Genomic DNA, 20,713 nt, shown 5'->3' with positions numbered 1-20,713 from the left:
TTTGAAACTTTTAAAAAGTGGCGTACCGGGACCGTGTAGAGGGGAGTTCGATTATCAAAAACTCACGTCGTATTGTGACATCACTATTGGCCGCAGAAGCTTCAAGTTTTCACGATCCATGGAATTCTTTAAAAGAATATCAACAATTTAGCCTCACTTCTCAATATAATCACACAGTTTTGATTCAACGGATTTTTAACAGTTTATTTATTCACCATGTTAATTTTAATAATCCAACTATCCGATCATTAACAAATAAAATCTCTGAGTCTCTCTCTGAGGTTATGCAATACTGATGCGAAGTTTTCTAGTGAAGGCCTTTTCTTTCGGCCCTCTGAGCTGCTCTGTGGTCTCCAGGGGATCTTGAGGGCGCTGCTTGGGGAGCCCTGTCCTAGATCTTTAACGCTTGATACGATATGTTATGCTCTTTCAACATGTTATGTGATCGTGGTGTAAGTGTTTCTTTACCCTGTAATTATTAGATATACAATGTACTCTTACTTACCCTAGTTTTGTCGTACTGCGTACTTTACTGTTTGCGTGTTGCAGAGGCAGCTATTGTTTACATCAGTGATTTTCAACCGGTGTTCCGCGGAACACTGCTGTTCCGCGAGAGACCTCCAGGTGTTCCGCGAAAAATTTATTCTATGAAGTATTATGACGTCATTCGAGTAATATAAATAGCGTCGATTTGAAAATGGCGAGTCAGAGTTTTGGAAAGTCGGTAAAAAAATGGGTAAACAGAGAAGAAATGACAGGCCATATTCCCTTTCAATGGACTTCCATTCCATTCTTGACCATTCAAAAATGTGAACATTATACTCGACCATGAATGGAGTCATCATCGGAGTTGATTACATTCGTTGCATTTTGTAGCTTTTCTTGTAGTAATAATTAGGGCGTGGCATCAACTTAAAATCGTCATGTGAAGTGTTGAATTGCGTAAATAAAATTGTGAATTTCTCGGTAACGATTTTAGCTATGATAATGGTCGCGGTATTGTTTTGTTGGAAAAGAAAACGTTAAAACTTGAGGTGATTAATTCTAATCAGCGTCTTCCCTTCTACTAGGCACAAAATTGTTTACACTATTTTTGGCATCAGGTCGCGCATGTAAGATTTCGTTAAAGAAGTGCTCTTCATCTCGCTTAATGACCACGTAGAAATTCCTTTATTTCAGCTTTCAAATTAACATTCAGGATTCACGCAATCACAGATTTATCTAATCACAGTATCTAATTGATTTATTTCGGAAATAACACTGACACCAATGTGGAACATAAGAAACTCAATTATCGTCCTAATAAATGTGTGCATCCCGTTGTCGATACTGATAATATTATTCGCTTAAATCTGGGACGTTTAATTTGCAAACGGCGATAAGTTAGATCAAAGCCGGCGCAAAATATAAATATCAGAGTAAAATTAAGTAGGGATTTGAAAATCGCTCTCTCATGTCATTAACATCTGTCGCCGATGTGAACGCATATAGTTATACCAAAATATGAAACTTCGATCTCCGCCGATCGGCAAGAATTAATACTTGCGCACAAGAACAAAGGCGGTAATAGGAAAACGTTCAAGGGGAAAAAAAGTAGCGATTATGACGGGATTGAACTGTAAAAATCGCTTTGTTGCCAATTTTCAATGTTTCTATTAATTTCCGAATCGACCTGCAGCCTTCTGGACTCCTGTTGCGTAAAAAAAAACGCGAGAAATTGATAGCCGTTGAGAAATTTCACATTTAAATACCATTTCTGTTTCTAACTAATCATAGTATTCATGAGCAATCTCGCAAAAACATTTATTTGTACCGTACTTTAGCTCTTGTAGCTCTGAATCGGAATGTGTCAAAGTTGACAAGCTATATTATTAATTTCGTTATTATAATTTCATGCCGAAATGATCGATGTCAGTTGGTTGTATAATGTAGTTTATTTCCAAAAATCTTGTTTGGTGTTCCGCCACAATTTTAGATTAAAAAAAGTGTTCCGCGGTACAAAAAGGTTGAAAATCACTGGTTTACAGTATTAAGTTGTGGTAGTGGTGTTCTAAAGCCTAGAATCGTGTCATGTTATCTTCATAAAAGTGATACATGCAAAGCGAAACATTCAAATTAAATTCACGCTGCATTTTTTCAATTTTAGAAGCCTCGTGAGAACACTTTGTATGTTGTAGCTAGGTTTACTCAACAGAAATGGTTGCCTTTTATTGTTTGCAACAAATTTTTCAAAAAAATGAATAGCCTATCTCATCCAATAACCTATAATATATATGTCTGTGTCTACGCGATCGGTTGTTTATACATTCAGCAACTATGTGGTTGTACAAACATCCATCACGGCTCATGCAGTATTTATGGTTATAGTGCAACTAAATTCGATTTTTATCATTTAAAGCCTTTATTCTTATTTGCTGTTATAATTTCCAAGGATAATAATCTAATAAAGTCACAAAACACAAACAGTGTATTGATTTGTCACAGTAAAGTTTGTGTGGGACAGTTTGTTTAAATTAATTATGAAAATCATAATGATTTGAATCAATTGCTTTGATGATTGAAGGATTGATTATGGGTCACGTCACAGCGTCACCTAGTGAGTGTACCTATATAGTAAATTTTAAACACCTTACTACAGCAAATAAAAAAGTGACGGAGTGAAGTTCAATATATAGAAAGATCATCGCAAACAATCCATATTACGGTCACTGTCGTTCATTGCCGAAAGTTTTGTGAATGTTTTTCAGTTTTATCCACAACATTTTTTTCTATTAGCAGGTATGGGAGACGGCGTTGTTGTATCACGTAATTCGATATTTTCATAAACACCGTTGTCATTTTTTTCATTGTATTCGGCAATTTTGTCTTTATTCTGAAAATGGAGAAAACAAATTAATGTGAATTATAAGTTTTGAGAATATATATATATTATATAGATTATAGAATTTATATAATGAAATAATTTTAGTCTGTGCTATTGATGTCACTAGAAAAATGTTACAAATAAAACTACTATTATTCATTGATGGAATTCCTGAAGCAAAGTTTTAAAATTGTCAGATTTGGGTAAAAAATACATTAGTTTCTTATATTTCTCAATTCTTTTAATTAATGAGGTTATTCAAACAATTTCACGCTTGCTATTACTATTTTTTTGCTTCAAATTTTGAAAAGGCTAATCCAACCTCTTCAATAACATTTTCAATAAGACATTGAAATGCTCCATTGATGTTAATTGCATCCTTTGCACTCGTTTCCATGTCGTATTGCTTTGCTATCTGAATATAAAATGAGACAGTTATTTTGACAACAATCTATCCTCAACGGAAAAAAACAAGTGGCGTGGAATTGTTGTAGTCTTCAGGAAAAAATTAAATATGATATAATAAAAAAGAGTGTTTTGACAAATATTCCTTTGAGATATTGTTCACTCAAAATATATAGAAAAATTGTTTCGGTTATTTAACATCAGAATTCATTATTTTGTATACTCAACACAGTCAGAATTCAATTCATAAACTTCAGGTACTACTAAATCAGGTACTGTTTACTTTTTCGAACTACTTTGTTGAATATTTTTGTGCCAAAAATTTATGATAAAATAACGATCTTCTGTAATATATTTTCAGTGTTGTTATAATATAAAATATATTTAAATATTATTTAATTTTACGTTTTCTCCATGCTCTTTAGAAACCTCGCGGAAATCTTCCCTGTCGCATTTGTTCCCTAATATAATGCATATTGTATTTTCATCTGCCCACTGTCAAAATGGTAAGAATGTTTGTTTCAAAACGTAAATAATCTTTTTTAAAGTAATTATTTGCCAACATGTTTTTTAATATTTAGACTTTAATCTATTTTAACGGATTTTGTATGAATAAACAACATGGAAAAGGTATTCACAGTATGATCTAAAAAGAAATCTGATTAAACTTCTTTATTTATTTGATCAATATTTGTACTAATATAATTGTTTATATAATATTAAGTATTGGTATAATAACTTTATACTAATATAAAGTTTGTTTACCCATCGCACGAAACTTAATATTAAACTTGGAAATGCATAGAAACCATTTTAAGAAGTTTTACTTCCAGTGCTGGAAAAGCTCAAAATGAGCAAAAAGTACATTTGGATGTACAGGTATTCGCAGTCTTGTCCCAAGGAAACATCCCACGGGATGCATGGGACAGCATACATTTGTATTTCCCATGTGACAAGTAATACGATTTCCGGGGAATTGATGTTATAACATTTGGTTATGGATTTCGTGTCCATATATCTGAGCATAGCTGTCTTGTTAGTTATAAAGAGCAGAATATACTCAGCTTTAACAATATACTTTGTGAAGGGGTTGATGGACACATGTATAATAGTTATGAGTTTAGAGTTAGGTCACTGAATTTTGTTGTTGTGGAGTCTCTTCGACGTAGTGCTATTTAGTCGACGCTAAACTTAAATTTAACAATTTTTATTATATTGTATTCCAATGGGAATCCCGTGGGATGGGATGGGACAGGCATAAATTGCTATGGGATGGGACAGAAAAATCAGTTTCATGGACAAGCTCGGGTATTCGAACATATTGAATCTGTAGTCGATAATTACAGCGCGTTTGAAAAAATCAGCAAGCGCTTGAACTAAACGGTTAACCCGAGAGCGAACATCACTAATCTGCCTACCTACTCAGGACGTTCACAATAGAAATCAAAATAGATATCAGATTAAAAAAAGAACATCTAATGAATCATTTATATAACTTCATCAACAGGAATGCAAGGTTCTTTTCTAAAGTACACCAACCTTTTTCACATTTCTCACCCACATTTCCAAGCGATCAAACGATTTTCGAACAGTGATATCGTACACAATTAAAATTCCCTTTGCACCTCGATAGTAACCTTTTGTTAGCGACCGAAACCGTTCCTGACCCGCCGTGTCCCTGATTAAAATATCGTTCTTATAATAATATTTAAAATAAACCTCTTTCTAAAATAACTTGAAATAACTGACTACTTTCAATACGACCAGAAAAAATTATCCTAAAAAATGATTGTACTGAAAAGAATGGACAATCAAAAGATTGACACACTACAAACAAATCAACAGAATTCGCGCATTTTATCTTTTGATCCCCAGTATTATGAAAGGAAAAGCACAATAATAAACGTGACTAAAGTTAAATAAATCCAGATCTTACCAAATTTTTACTTTAATAACGCGATTTGCAATCCTGACTTTCTTCTCCTGGAAATCAACACCTGGAAAAAACAAGAAGGAATATGGAGTTAACCATAATTGTGGCGCAGAAAAAAGGTCTAATCACCATTCTCTGACGTTCAACATACTGATGCTTTTCAAACGTTGAGTGAGCACCAAAGGCGTATTCTAATATTTATGTGCGGAGATGCGACTTCAAGAATTTTGCTTATCAATACTTTTCTAAACAAGAAATGCTCAAATGATTACGTCAAAGATCTTCATTTTGTATAAAAATATCTTATTATAAACGACAGTTGATGTTAATGTGACGCAAAATTCACTAATTGAGACATTCAATTGGCCTATGCGACTCCAAACTTAACAAGTGCAACATTTCATCGGAAATTAATATTCTTATGCTTGCTGTAGAAATTAAAATAGGTAAAATACGTCGTATTTTGTCGAGAATGAAGATGAAATGAAATATTATATTTGACGACACTTTGAAGCGAAATTGCTTACGTGACCAAATTCGTGTTTCGAATATGCATTTTTTGCATTGTCCTGCCTATATTCTATAAACTTTGACAAATTATGCTGACTGTTATGACTTGCAGCAAGCTTATCGGTACTGGTAAGGCCGAGCCCAGAGTTCACAAAACGTAACAAATAACAGCCGGTAACGCTTGACAAAATTAATTAGAATAAAGTAGTAAATTTCCGAGGGATACATAGGAGCTCAGAAGACTCGAAGGAGGTGTGAAAATAAAAATAATAGAGATAGCCTTCTGGCTACTACTTCCATCTTTGGGTAATGAAAATCTAAAATAGGAGAAAAAACTATTTTTTCACCGAAACGTCGCCTCAACAACAACATTATTTATCAACATTATCTATTTCAGAATTTAGAACTCACCTATAGTTGCAATATGGCTTGGGGAAAATGTATTTTGTACATATCTTTGAATTATACTTGTCTTTCCTGTACCACTGTCACCGATAATTGCCAATTTGCATATCCATTTTGTTAAAGGATTCGGATTGTTAAACTCGGATTCTTCCATTCAGTTAATTACGTTTATTCTTAAAAATATTTTGTTAACAGAAAATAATTTTGAGATTGCATTCATTGCATGGGTGGCTTAGAGCAGTAAATATTAGTTGAACACCTCGTTACACTGACTGAAAATCAATACCCGAAACGACCCATGATGAACTTCGGACATTCCGCGCCAATGTGTTTTGTCATGGTCACTGTCGTTAAATAATACGCTGTCGTCTGGTGCAAATTTGCGTGATGGTAACGGTTTGCTGAATTGAGGGCCGCTTCATGTAGCAGAGGAGATCCTAAACGCCTACCGGCTTTAGAATGTGTTAGATCTAGAATGTCATTTTCTCTATGCGCTCATTTAGTATTGGTATTTTGGCTTTTAGTTTAAGAAGGGAATAGGGCATTAACATAATATGCAATTTTCCATGTCATGTTTCTGTTTGATTCATCTTAACAATCTCCAATTAATGGCTTTTCATCTCTTTTTATTTGCTATTTGTCTCGTTTTTAATCTGCCGGCTGTAACATAGAACTGCAACGTGATTTGGTAAACATTCGTGGGGCTAGCATGATTCACATTTTGACTCAATGTTTGACAGAACATGTTGCCATCCCGAACTGTTATTGGATTACTGTTAGGCATTTAGATATGGGGAAGACTTTTGTAATTTTGTAGTAGTAGTATGATACCTGTCGAAAGTGGCTAAACATATATTCTGCCTTCCCTCTACTTCTTCGTCTGATTTCACTTTCTGTTCTGACAAACACTGCTAACCGATTTTGTTTTGTGCTCTGCGCGGTACTTGTAAAAAAATTTCGTGGTTGTTTGAAACTTCATATTGGATTTCACATGTCACGCTTCTTTCTACTTGTTCTATAGCACACGCCGTGACGAAGTTTGGACACGGTGATACTGAACCATGAAATATTGAGAAGTGAAATGGGTGATCGACTTTCATACACACACGCGTAGCGATACAAAGCTCGATTCTAGAGACCACCACAACTTGCGAACGTTTGATCAAAATTAAAAAATTATTCAGGGTTATGTCTAGCGCAGGGGTGGGCAAATTACGGCCCGCGGGCCGGATCCGGCCCACTTTAGTGTTTTATCCGGCCCACTTGTTCGTGCTGAAATTGGGCTATAGTATGCTTTTACTTTATCGTAATGAATTGTACTCGTGGGATTTTATGACCGACCTTGGAATTTTGCAAATGGTGATTTCTTAAAAATAATCTTAAGTGGCTCAAATTAATCAAATGACCAAGATCGCTCCTTTTCTTAATATATAATTAAATTAATTATATTATATATTAAATTGATATGGCAAGATATTTTTAATTCTCGTAATAGTCTTAAACTGAATATTTTGCGCAACAGAAAAACAATCAACGATGAAAAAGTCGACAATTTCAACAAATGGGTAATCACGACGACTGTTGCCATTGGAATTTCCGTTTCCTATTTTGGATACAAAATAAAATCAATCAAATAACACTTGCCTCCTAAATCCCAAGTTACAGTAATTTTGTTCGTAAATGACAGGAATGCGCATCATTTATTCCCTTTGATTTGAATAATCTATTTATCAAATACGGTCATCATGACCGCAATTGTTACATTGTGCTATCTTTATTATTAAAGTTATCCTAACCCATTAGCCCAGCTGTTAAGCTTTTTTTTCTATCAATTTTCTTTGCGCTGCTGCCGTAATTCGCCAGCCCCTGTAATAACGGCCCTTTGATCATTGTGTCTAGGACCCTAGGTATTTGCAAATAACCGTTTCTGGTCATACTGAATTTTAATCATCCGGCCCAGTAACCAAGTCTGTTATCCGCATCCGGCCCACTCAGGAAATTAATTGCCCACCCCTGGTCTAGCGGAATAGGTTATCGTACCATTCTGGCCCAGGACTAGATATACAATTTATGAGGTGGGTATTCAAATATTTGTATTGGTTGACATTTTAAATCAACCTATCTATTTATATAAATTGTCATGACTTTATGAAGAATTTTGATATCGTTATAAAGCAAATAACAACAAAATTCAGAGATTTCTATTGTTTCTCAAAATGCTCACAATGTCTAATATTATTAATATAATTTACGAATTCGTGTTTAAGAATATTAAAAAAAACGGCGCTAATGAAATGACTTTATTTTGATACAATGTCAACTAATTATAAATTTAAATTACTCGACTGTCTCAGACATCATGTGACATTCGTGGAATTTCTAGCCCAAGAAAAAAAGTCAAGGTATCATCAAGTTCATAGATATTGAAGCACGTCGTCGCTCTATCTCTTGCCAGAAACTCACTACACTGGAAACTCGAACAGTTAAACAACAGCAGTCACATTATGTTTAATTAGCAAAAATGAATGGGAAATTACATATCTATAAAATATAACTACTTCATCGACTATTTTATGGCTGATACAAAAACATGAAAGCAATAACGATACCAACATTTTTAGCGCCAGTAAATGCAAATGAAATATACAGAGACAACAAGTTAAAACGTAAAATCAATTTATGACAATGATACAGTTACATTGAAGAAAACTGTATGAAAAATGTTTCCAAATAGCAGAATTCTATCTTCTCGTTTTGTTTATTAATTTCAGTAATATAAAGTTACCCTCTTCTTTCACAAATATACTTTTTTCTGCTGGAACATGGGTCATCGTTCAGTTTCCATCCGTAGGACGGCCTGTAGTGTACGCAATCTTCTGCCCCGCCGCGATTATCAGGCTGATTATTAGCCCAGTTAATGCTTCCTGAAGATATGCCATCAGCCCAAATGAAGCTGTTTTCCCTAACGATATCATCTAAACCAATCCAGATATCTTCTCCCGACGTCTTTATCAGTTGCATCAGTTCACTGTATTTGAAGGGTAAGAATTAGTAAATCATTTTTAATGCTCGTATTAAAATCATATTTTATTATAACTTGGATGCTAGCCCAAGAAACAATACTTGAAACAAAAAAGCAGTTTTGAGAAAATTAGAAAAACGTATACTTTTGATTTTTACACTCTATTGCTTTTAACTACAATTGTGGAAACGTATGATCCAAAATCAATAGAAATTGATAAAATTGAAGAACTTCCGAAGACTGAACCAATGACTTTGATATCCTATTTAAATCGTTAGGCCGCGACTCATGATTAGCGTGAAATATCGAACAGTTTAAACATTTGTTGTTGAAACTCCTGTTCACTTCTTTGATTAAAATTCACCTTTGAATCGCGGAATCCCTTATTCCAGTAGAAGCAAGGTTTCCGTTTCGGCGTTGACAATTTGCTCGAGCTGTTCGATAGTTAACTTTATCGTGGTACACTTTGTAATAATAGCCGTTCAGAAATTTGTGCCAAGTCATTAATTCTTCCATGTTGTTGATTTTTGATTGCATCTGCTGTAATTCTATGAAAATCAAAGATAACTCGAATCAAAGATAAGCTAAACCCTATTAAAGTGGTTCATTAAAATAATGCTTCGCGGCTGAATATATGCCACTGGATTCTGCCTATGTTGTTAAGAATTGCGCATTTATTCCGTGAAGTTCTGAGTACATTTGATTTGGTTGCACAATAAATACAAACATCAAGCACTAATTCTATCATTTTTCATCATCACATTTACTATCTCTAATTAAATTTGGGACCTCCAGAAGTATGTGCACCAAGATGGCGCACAACCTGAACATAGTATGTGTACCAGGTAAGCGTTCAGGTTGTGCGCCATCTTGGTGCACATACTTTGGGAGCGCCCAAATTTGATGTTATGAATTTGAACACTTTTTATGACGCGTTTCCAAGAATGCTCTAAGCCTGGAAAGAATTGTGACTGACCAAAGCGCTACAAATTTGATGCAACAATTCAACAACGCGATAAAGCCTGATTTCACACATCTAAAGTCGAGAGACTCTTTTTTGTCAGTGATCGGGTCGGCTCTTTACTTAACCATATTACATATCAAAACAAACCTGCTTTTATTCGTTGTATTTCGGCTTTATTTTCATCCGTTTTTTGTTCCAGAAAGTCGATATTAGCAAGCTTCCTTTCCACATTGCTTTCCAAATCTGGTGTAAATCAACAAAACAAAATATTAGAGATATTTTGATGATATATATTAGAATTCCAAACATGGTTCGTTTTCACATAAAACATTTCTATGGAATCCTCGATTTATATTCCAAACCACTATACCTTCAAATTTCCCCATAATCGTGGCATTTATGATTCCATAATCCACATTTCCAGGTGGCCCTTGTGGCCCTCTTGGACCAGATTTCCCTACTCTATCAAATGCTGCAGATCCATTTGAGTCTTTGTTTTCATAGTGCTGTCCGACGTAGTGACAGACCTAAAAACGAAATGACACAACATAAAATTTTAATTAGAATTGTCTAGCTTGTTGTCTAGATGTTAATTGTAGGTATAAATTGTTTTGTTGAATTCTTGTTATTGTTGATGTGATCACTGTTGGTCGAAAAAATCTTTCTATTTTCGAACCTATTGGATCGATTGATTTTAAATGTCAGTACTCAAAGACAGAAGAAATCGCGAGAGCTGTGTTACTTTCTTCAAACTTTCTCTCAGACCCCCTATATTTCACACATGATTCTATTATTTTAATTTAAAGGAGACTCTGTTACACTTGTCCGCTGATCTTTTCTGCAAACTCGCTCTTATCATACCAGTACTGATGCTCTACTTTTGTATCCGGATGTATGAGTTGTGTTCGATAAAATTACTGCGGTGGTATATCAAATTTGTCACTGATAATTTCATCACTGAAATATTAGTATAATGCGCATTTGTGCTTAACGCTTGACATGATCATGACGGATTTATTCTGATTTCTAGCTTGTCATTCAGAAATTGTAATATAATTCCAAAATATGAGCGAAAAGATTTATTCCATCTTTTTCTCTCGCCAGTTCGTGACCAGATAATTGAGCAATGCTCCCTTTCACTTTTTCAAATTCGGTTCTAACCGGTATTTACTTATATATCTCTGGATCTATAATATATATTGTTTTATATTATAATTGTTTTATCATATATACTTGAAATGGAAAAGATTTACTTACTTGGTTACAAAACTCCATTTGTTGACCGGCTTGTATCATATACAGCGTATCGGTACAAACAAGGAACAGGAACAAATATACTGTACAGTATCCCATTTTGTGAGTGGACTGCGCAAAAAATACAGAACTAGGTAATATATATACAGTTTTCGTGAAAAAGTTTGTTGTTGATTAAATATGAGTGGTGAAATTTTTCTCACCCTTATGGGAAATGGATTGTTCCAAATTTACATCAATCGATTTATTTGCGCCAGACGGGTCGTAGAGCATTCAACTGAGTTTGCGTAAATGGCCTGGGAAAATGGCTTATTAGATAGGAAAACAGCTGTATGGAATAAATTAGTCTTGTGCATATTCACTGGTGGTTGATAAATTTGTCTCGATTGCCCAATTGCATTCAATTCAAGCAAGGATTAAAGAAAACAAATCTTCGCGAGTTTTTGGCTAACTTTTCGAAATATCATTAGCACAAGACTAAACTAATTGTTGCCCCTTCGAAAAAAAATTGAAAAACTTTCAATTACTCATGTAAAACATTTAAATTCAAGTTCAAACCGATCGCAGGCTAGTACCAGTTTGCTAAAACGTTCGACAATTGCTGGAATATATGAGATTATATATACATATCGGTTGAAGTGCATTTCATGTTTCTTCGATTTGCGACATTTTCACCAAAACAACATTCAATCTATTGGTATTGGATTGCGCAAAGCCGATTTTGTTATATGCTTCGGATTGATGATTTATTTATATGGTTTGGTATTGGGAAAATTTGCGTATGTTTGTTTTCTGGAGTCTGGGCACCTGTCGAGGGATATATGTTTATATAAAACCCCTGAAAAGTCGAAATTGACAACCAGGGAGACACTTTACCATATACCATTCATGTTTGTTCAATTTTCACATTTTGGCAGTATCGTTTCAGTGTTTAAAGTCTGAAGAGCAGACGGAGTGCATTGTGCAATACGGCATACACATTTTTTGGACCTCTAGATTAGAAGAATGTGCACCAAGATGGCGCACAACCTGAACACAGTATGTGTACCAGGTTGGGGTTCAGGTTGTGCGCCATCTTGGTGCACATACTTCAGGAGCGCCCATTTTTTTTCATACAATTTAGCTCAAAGCATGGTATTGTCACAAAACTAGAGGATTTGGTGAAAAACAGAACACTCGTAAATGAGTTGGTAGCAAGCATTCACAGGCTAAATACACAGCTGTACATGGCTGAAATATTTAATATTGTCTTGTAGCCAGGCCTTACATGCATGTGTGTATGTGTTATCGATTTATAATAACTTCCTCGTACGCTTTTTGCGCCATTTCCTGTTAGTCGCGTATATTTGACTGTGATTGATTAAACCATATTTGTATCTTCTTAATGTTGCTGTGCCTTAAACAATATTCTGCCATTCTACTGATGTATTGCAATGGATTACGTTAGGTATGCACGAAGATGGATTCTACTCGGAATACTTTGCGCAATTGCTTTTGTGAAGAATTATGCTAGTACAGGATTTGTGGTTTTACACAAAGTAGTTGAAGATTTCTATGGCGCCACGCCGTATGAGATTGACTTGCTTGTCATCATTGGGAATTTTATTGCATTCCCCGTGACGTTATTGGTGGGATACTTCAGTCAATCATTATCTTTGAGGTCGCTGGTGATTACCATGATATCATGTCTTTTGTGTGGAAGTGTGATCTGTCTTATTGGATTTCAATCAAGGTAATATGGCTTTTTGAAAAATGAATTGATAATTTCGGTTGCGAAAAAATTAGAGAAATAAATATTGCTGTTTATAACTTTAGCAATTCCATTGCTTTCTGCTAAAAAAATATCGCTAAGTATCTCTTTTAACTGTCAAACAACACCTGATATATACATTGAAAATTCTATATTATATTAGAATCTTAAACTTCTTGTAATACACTCGAGTGTCGAGTGGAGCCTTTATTTCTATTTCAAATATTATATAAAGTTGTATTAAGGTATTGCAACATATGAGTAGGGGGTAAATTCCCTTGGCTAACACAGACAGTCTTCGAACTAATAGAATTAAAATAAGGAAAATCGTAATAAAATTATGGACTAACCCTAACCTGGTACACACTACCCTTTTTGAACTCATTCAACCCCTTGTTTTCAGAGACCTATTTTACGTTACGGAAATTGGTCGGATTTTTATGACGTCGACAGCTGGCATTTTATATATAGCTCAAGTTCTTTTGGCAGCAAACTGGTTTCCACCGAATCAAACTGCAACGGCTTTTGTATTACCAATAACAATGTTCAGCATTGCATCAATTACATCAGCATTGTTATTTCCTAATGTAATTCCAAACAATAATCCTGCAAACTCAACACACAATTCATCATTCGACATTTCAACGTTTCACCAAGCACGTGTTTTGTACAGCGCTACATTCGGGGCGATATTTTTGATAATGATTGTCTGCTTGCTGTTATCAATTCTGTTTTTCGAAAATCGTCCACCAACACCTCCTAGCCGTTCACAAGAGAAAAAGATGATGGAACCGAAACAGTCATCAGGAAGCCGACTTATTGAAATGTGTAGAATTGCATTGATGAAACCAGTCATGCTAATTACATTAGGAACAATGTTTAGCGAAGGCGCTGTATGCTTTGGTGTCACACTGATGCCTTCGTGCTTGCTGGAAACGTTTCCCAAATTAGACAATATAACAGCTGGTAACATTGCTTTTTTGCGAACAGTGGCAACTGTTGCAGCAACATTCGTTACAGGACGTATCGTTGACAAGTTTACGAATTTCAAATGTACTGCATTGACAGGTATGATTGTTAATACTGTTTTGTAATATCATATGAACATAAAATTTGGACACAAATTTAATGCCACGCCATTTGAAAGAAATGTTTTTATTGGACAGAAGAAGATTCTGTCTTCCACTTCCATTCTGCACCAATCGCTTTCAAGTTTTCTTTCGTTTTTTCTTCCAATTAGCAATTTCAGATGGAAGTATCTCCTAGAAACCTATTACGTTTACTCGTCTCAAATTTTTTACTTTTGCTTGCTTGACAACTTGCGCTACCATGTTGGTCGGTTATATCTGTCCATATGTCCGGGCAATGGTAACTTGCTACAATTCGTTAAAAATCATGTATCTTTCACGTTCAATTTTCTATATTCTTTTATATTTATATTTTCGTTCATGCCAGGTACCTTGATTTCAATATTTTCGACTGTTGGACTGTGTTTTGCGCATGCACTCGAGCTGCTAAACATGATGTACTTTTTGTACGTCTTGCTTATGATGGGACGAGGAATTTTCATTCCTGCAGTTTATGAACTTCTAATAGAAACTACGTATCCTACTAGCAAGATTTTAATGATGTCAATCAACTCATCGCTTGGAAACTTGAGCATGTTCGTGTTAACAACCATTTTAAGGACCGTGATGGAATATTACAGCGTCGCTGTCGCCGGCGTAGCAACAATATTTTTTCTTTGTATTTCACTGGTGTCTGTAGCTATGGTTGAGCCGAACTACAGACGAAAACGCGCAAATGCATACACTATATTATAAACTGATAGCATTATTTGTGCCTCGGTATGTGGATGGCATATGAGTGACAAGTAAAGGAGAGACCCATTCCAATGGAAGGGCTAGTTCTTATTTGAAGATGTCGTCGGAAGCTACACTTTTTCTTAATATTGGGCTTAATATCTTAATATTTATAAGAAATATTAATATTTCTTAATATTGGGCTCTGACTGGAAATATATATTGAAAGGCGGAAGCTCAAACAAAATTTTGTACGTCTATATCAGAGACATTGCTAATTGCTATATATATGATCGTTTCTTTCGTAGTAGCCTGGCTTTTCGGGTCTCGGATCTATTACAATTCATTCGTTGACTCATGGAGCTTACTTTAGTAAATATTTTCATCTAATAAAACATTCAACCAGTCCAACAGTGTCACTGAGGTTCTCCAAATAATGATTATATTTCTATTAAAATATTCTTTACACAGGGGTGTGCAACCTGTGGGCCAAATGCGGCCCACAAAGAAAAATTGTCATGAGATCAATAATCAAGTTGCTGTTACTGTTGTTGTTGCTACTACTGGAAAGCCTATGTTGAATGAAGCTTCGGCCCGCGGTTCCACCCAGTTATTTGTATCTGGCCCTCCTGTATTAAAGGTGGCACACCCCTGCTTCACGCTATTTAATTGCAAATTCCATCACATATTCGTGCCTTAAATATATAAAATTGCTTCAGTGTAAAGATATAAACGTTATTTTTGTGCTGAGAGAATAAAGGATGATTAGCATGATGGATCACACAATAAGCCCATTCATCGCTGTAATCTAGGATGTTGTCATTCTATACGGAACCCTCTTGCATGCTCTTGCCAGCTTGGTAAACACCGTTATTACAGGCGCACAACGTTTGCAACTATGCTGGCAATAAGTTAAAAAATCAACAACAATTATGTCGCACCAATTTGCAACCGAATATTCGCGTGACAGTTACAATTACGCAAACAAATGGCACGTGCTTATTGATACACGTATGTAAAAGCGTACCGTTATACGTAAACCAGTGGTGCCATTGTTCCCTATCGTTGTTGAGTATTAACTAACAAAGTCAACATTTGTATTGATGAATTTAAAATGCTGCTATCGAATTCCTTCTTTATAGGATAGGCTACATACAATACCAGAATTTTGAAAAGAAGCCTCGTTTAACAGTATTTCAACGCGGTTCAGATGTTTTTTATTAGCTTGTTGGATCGTTTTTTCGGTCTGTATGAAAGGGAGCAATTAGATATTTGGCGTTGTAAGCTTTTGGGCTGTGTTTCATTGCTAAATAATCGTATTAGAAAGGTATAAATGTGACTAGTACACATCCAAACTGTACCGAATAACCCAAACTGAAAATCAACAAAATTTTGGGAGCTTGGGGCTTTCCGACTTGAGATAAGTCCAACGCCCTCAGTTGACAAGTCGCTATCGGCGTGAACGAATGGTAACTCGGTTGTTAGGTATTTAAATAGGCATGGCAAACATCAGTATGTACCTGCAATCATATCACGCGTTTAATACAAGCCTTAAAAGTTTTACACTAGAGGTTTAGCATAATTTTAATGCAGTGATGGGTCGCTCGCTGTAATTTGACTAGAGATAAGTTGGAAATGACGGAAACTACAATGAGAAGACCTGATTGGCAGTGCAAGATTGTATTGATTGGGGATGCAGGAGTCGGGAAGACGTGTATTTTACGGAGATATACGGAAAACGCCTTTTCTCCCAGCTTTGTAGCCACTATCGGTAGGTATTCAGATTTCAAAGCCAAAATTCAGGCATAAATAATGTAGTATTTTTAATTATAAAGGATATATAGACGATTAACCTATAGATTCCCAACCTGGATTTCTGCTGCTGATATAAAACAAAAAGCGTACGATTCGGGTGAGTTATAGACAAAATTCACAACACCATAGTAAAAACGCTATGTTCACATGGTTCATTAAATATACCGTCTTATAAAGAATATCTTATGCTAAGCAGCATGACAACTCAATCCAATAAACAAGTGCCTTATTTGTAGAAACTAATAATTTGACATTTCATTTTTTAGGAATTGATTTCAAAATGAAAATGGCAGAGATAGGCGAACACTTGATCAAACTCCAAATATGGTAAGTGTATACAAAAGAAAAAATGTCGAAATTTGACCCATAAATTGAATAGAAATTAAATTGTTACTGTCATGCAATCAATGTTTTGGCTCCATAAGCAATCTTTTTTATAAAAATTTGTCGAAATTCCAAAAATTTCAATTACAGGTAAGATATGTTTGCTAATCACGCTAGTATATAACAAGCTGAATTCAAAAAACAATATTAAGAAGCTCAAGGCTGTATTCATTTTTTTATACTTTAATTGGGAATATTTGGAACAAAAACAACCTCCTTGACTAAAAATGAAACAAAATTCATATTTAAATAATGTTATACAGGTTCAATTTTGGAACACAGCTTTAAAATTTAAAAACGGAATAAAAATGAATTGCAGTTCAAGTTAGAATTTCTAGGCCTTGCCTATTGGTGAAACAGGTCTTGCCTTAATTAAAAACACATATTTTTCAAAATGAGATTTTAAAACCAGCTCTTGCCGGGATGTTAACGATGTGTTGAGTCAGTGCTCTGAAAAGCTGGTAAGAATTGTTTATAACCCAGATAAGAATGACAGCCGACAAATCACTTATAATGACTTAGCATGTTTTTTTAGTAATCCATTTCATATTTCGCACCGTAATGTTTTCAAAAACGTGACTACCCTCTACCATACATGGTGGGGTGGTAAAATTGTAAATAAGAGTTGAACGTAAAAGCCTTCGTCATTGTCGCTGTCATGGCGTTGGGTTGTTTACGATTTAATGGTCGACAATTATTACATTCGCTGTTTTTCGAAGCTTTTATGCAGTAATAATTAGGGCGTGACGTCATGAAATCTCTCAAGTGAAGATGTTGAATTGGTAAATTCTGTAAATACAATTGTGAATTTTACGGTAACTATTTTAGCTATGATAATGGTTTTTGGTTGCCGTTTTAGGGCCTAAAGATTGACGATAATAAAAAATTCGGAAAAAATCATACAAAATGGCCTCAGGAAACTTGGAGAGATAGGGTTTTAATTAACCCTACACCTTATGGACCAATAGCAAAAAGTGAACTTGAAAAAAAACGTAAAACTGAATAGTAGTCATTAAAAAAATTATAAAAATGTGTGAAGTGTAAATCCTTTTTTAATACACGTTATGTCTTTATAAAATTATCATATTTTAAGGGACACGGCTGGACAAGAAAAATTCCGATCAATAACAACTGCCTATTATCGAGGGGCTAAGGGAATTTGTATCGTTTATGACATCACAGATACAAAATCATTTGAGCGCGTAAATATGTGGGTGAAAAATATACGAATGGTTGGTACAAATCTTTAGTTATTCTAATCTAATTTTTTATGCATACTTTTCTTCATTATTGCAGTCAGCATAAAAATTAGCCTTCTATGCTTATAGTATATTTAATTCTTTTGATATTTAATTTTTCAATTCTTTCTGTTTTAGTGGGCTGGAGATGAGACAGAATGCATGATTTTGGGAAATAAATGTGACCAAGAAGATCTTCGGCAAGTTACCAAGAGAGATGGGGAAAATGTAAGTGGTTTTGAATTTTTCTCAAACTCCATTTGTTACTGAATGCCTATGAAGTCTGAAACGTTGAGGTACAAACGTTACATCCATCCATTTTTTTTTTGTGATTTTCACCGGTAAACACGAAAAGGCATGAAGTGCACAAGCTACTTTACATATGATTTATTCAATTAAATAATTACGCTATATCCAAATTATATTTATATTCAAGTGAAATATATTTTTTAGATTGCTCGAGAATACAATATGTCATTCATGGAAACAAGTGCAAAAAACGACATTAATGTAGACGAAGCATTTCATCATATTCTTGAAAAGATTGTTGAAAAGGTGAGATTTCAGTTCTCGAGAGGTAGCTATTGTTTTTAGAACAGTACGATACACCTAAGTTTACTTACGAATAAACAAATAATATACAATTGGACCCTCTTAGCGTGCGATCGGAATTATTGCTAATTTTATTCTGTGACCAATAACGTCACTAACACTATTTGGATTTGTATAATCATGATGCAAATACGGTAATAATAATTATAGCAAAAGTTAAGGTTTGACTCAGTGCGTCTATCAAAATATTATGTTCCAAATATACCAGTGGATACATACCAACATTAGTCTGAAAATTATTTTGAATTTTGACGACTTTAAAATCAATGTTATCTTACTTATTTTTTCAAGACAGTATAAACATTTCTTTAAAATTCAGGCCAATTATGAATAGGAAAACCAGAACTTACTTCAGTTCACCCTGATAAATTGCGGATGACTTTCCATGTTCAAGTTACTAGCCGAAGTCCCTAGTGCACTCTCTCAACTCATTTTTAACAGAACAAAGACAAGCTAAGGCCACCCATCAGAAAACCAGAGTACGAAGAAATCAAATTAAACGAGCCAAGCTTAGAACCACCTGCTACTGCGAAAAAATGTTGCTGATTGCAGCAAAGATGACTTACTTGTGAAAATATTCTCTTTTTGATAGTTCGAAACAAAAATTGATTAATTCGCCTGCATCTCTGTTCTGTCAAAACAATAGACGGATGTTTCATCATAAGTATGAATTAGAAATTAATAACTCGAAGATTAGACTTGTATTTCGAAATATAAAACCGTCTTGCTTTAGTGTGACATCAAAGAGAATTTATTGAGAAGTATAGTTGAAAAGCAAGCTATCAAACAATTGGTACCTTAGTAAAATGTTCAATTTTAAAATTTACCTTTTATGTTCTACTGAATTGAATCATTTATTATATATTTTGCAATAAACCTTGATCAAAGTGACACCATACGAATTTAATTGTGGTTAGACTGCAAAACGTCACCAATGAAATTTAGTTAAATTATCCATAAGTCCATCGCGACATTCGAACATGGATAGTCAGCCGACCGTCCTCGTTTTGGAAAAAATATTCATTTTTTAGTAATTTCAAGTACCGAGAAATATGGTTTATATGTAATAAAGAAAATAATTTTCAGCTTAATATAATTACAGGTTCGGAGGTAAATATTATATATATATATGAGACACATATTATAGAACCTACAATTTCGAGGCGACAAAAAGAATACTTTGCAAGAAACGAAGAGAATCTTGATCTCAGAAAACCATGCCAATGGGGGAATAATTCCGGCACGATTCAAACGATAAAGCTATACTCAAATATATGGACACGAAAGCCATAACGAAACTCATATCCTGAACGAAGCTAGAACTGTGTAAAAGCTACCGTAACAGTATCTGTACCAGGGTACCGGTAACCAGACTGCCCTCGCTTTTTTCCAGGCTCTGTACGTCTAGTCTCAACGTGAATCGAAATGCCAGATAATACGAGTCACAACTATAGTATCAAATCTTTTAGAGTATCGGTGGTCTATCGATCGTGGAACCGCAATTTTTAAATTCGATGAAGCAAAAAACAATTTGGTGTCAAACAATATTAACTTACAATAAATCATTGAGAAGTTTTTAAATATATATTGTCTCAAATATTTTACGTTTAAAATATGAAAAAATAAAAAGGCGGCCAAATATGAGAATTTGTTCAAATTTGAAAAACTATAGCTCTTTTAAGTGTATCAAATATATATTTTACTATTTTATCACAGGCCTGTTTAGTTCAAAAGAACTGAATGCCTAATTGATTTA

General features: G+C 34.5%; 4 protein-coding genes across 4 annotated transcripts; 2 read left to right on the top strand and 2 right to left on the bottom strand.

Annotated features, from left to right (window-relative positions):
• Positions 1-1,981: 1,981 nt before the first annotated feature.
• On the bottom strand, positions 1,982-6,288 carry LOC120341383 (ras-related protein Rab-8B-like). The gene is made up of 6 exons (XM_039409875.2): positions 6,123-6,288; positions 5,205-5,265; positions 4,808-4,946; positions 3,674-3,763; positions 3,186-3,278; positions 1,982-2,872 (listed from the first exon to the last, which is right to left on the bottom strand). Exons 1-6 carry the CDS (start codon positions 6,268-6,270, stop codon positions 2,750-2,752), a joined length of 654 nt encoding a protein of 217 aa, XP_039265809.2. The 5' UTR covers positions 6,271-6,288; the 3' UTR covers positions 1,982-2,749.
• A 2,320-nt stretch (positions 6,289-8,608) lies between these two features.
• LOC120340965 (uncharacterized) lies at positions 8,609-11,503 on the bottom strand. The gene is made up of 5 exons (XM_039409367.2): positions 11,360-11,503; positions 10,473-10,629; positions 10,250-10,345; positions 9,503-9,686; positions 8,609-9,144 (listed from the first exon to the last, which is right to left on the bottom strand). Exons 1-5 carry the CDS (start codon positions 11,453-11,455, stop codon positions 8,898-8,900), a joined length of 780 nt encoding a protein of 259 aa, XP_039265301.2. The 5' UTR covers positions 11,456-11,503; the 3' UTR covers positions 8,609-8,897.
• Positions 11,504-12,741: 1,238 nt separating this feature from the next.
• Positions 12,742-15,641, top strand: LOC120341232 (choline/ethanolamine transporter FLVCR1-like). The gene is made up of 3 exons (XM_039409708.2): positions 12,742-13,088; positions 13,510-14,174; positions 14,562-15,641. Exons 1-3 carry the CDS (start codon positions 12,790-12,792, stop codon positions 14,927-14,929), a joined length of 1,332 nt encoding a protein of 443 aa, XP_039265642.2. The 5' UTR covers positions 12,742-12,789; the 3' UTR covers positions 14,930-15,641.
• Positions 15,642-15,784: 143 nt separating this feature from the next.
• On the top strand, positions 15,785-19,848 carry LOC120341233 (ras-related protein Rab-10-like). Its single transcript, XM_039409709.2, has 6 exons — positions 15,785-16,679; positions 16,990-17,050; positions 18,201-18,339; positions 18,484-18,573; positions 18,799-18,900; positions 19,399-19,848. Exons 1-6 carry the CDS (start codon positions 16,544-16,546, stop codon positions 19,501-19,503), a joined length of 633 nt encoding a protein of 210 aa, XP_039265643.2. The 5' UTR covers positions 15,785-16,543; the 3' UTR covers positions 19,504-19,848.
• Positions 19,849-20,713: the final 865 nt, after the last annotated feature.

This window comes from Styela clava, chromosome 14 (genome assembly GCF_964204865.1).
Source record: "Styela clava chromosome 14, kaStyClav1.hap1.2, whole genome shotgun sequence".
In the NCBI taxonomy this organism is placed as follows: Eukaryota; Metazoa; Chordata; class Ascidiacea; order Stolidobranchia; family Styelidae; genus Styela; species Styela clava.
The sequence above is the reverse complement of the archived record's forward strand: the minus strand, read 5'-3'. Positions and strand labels throughout refer to the sequence as shown.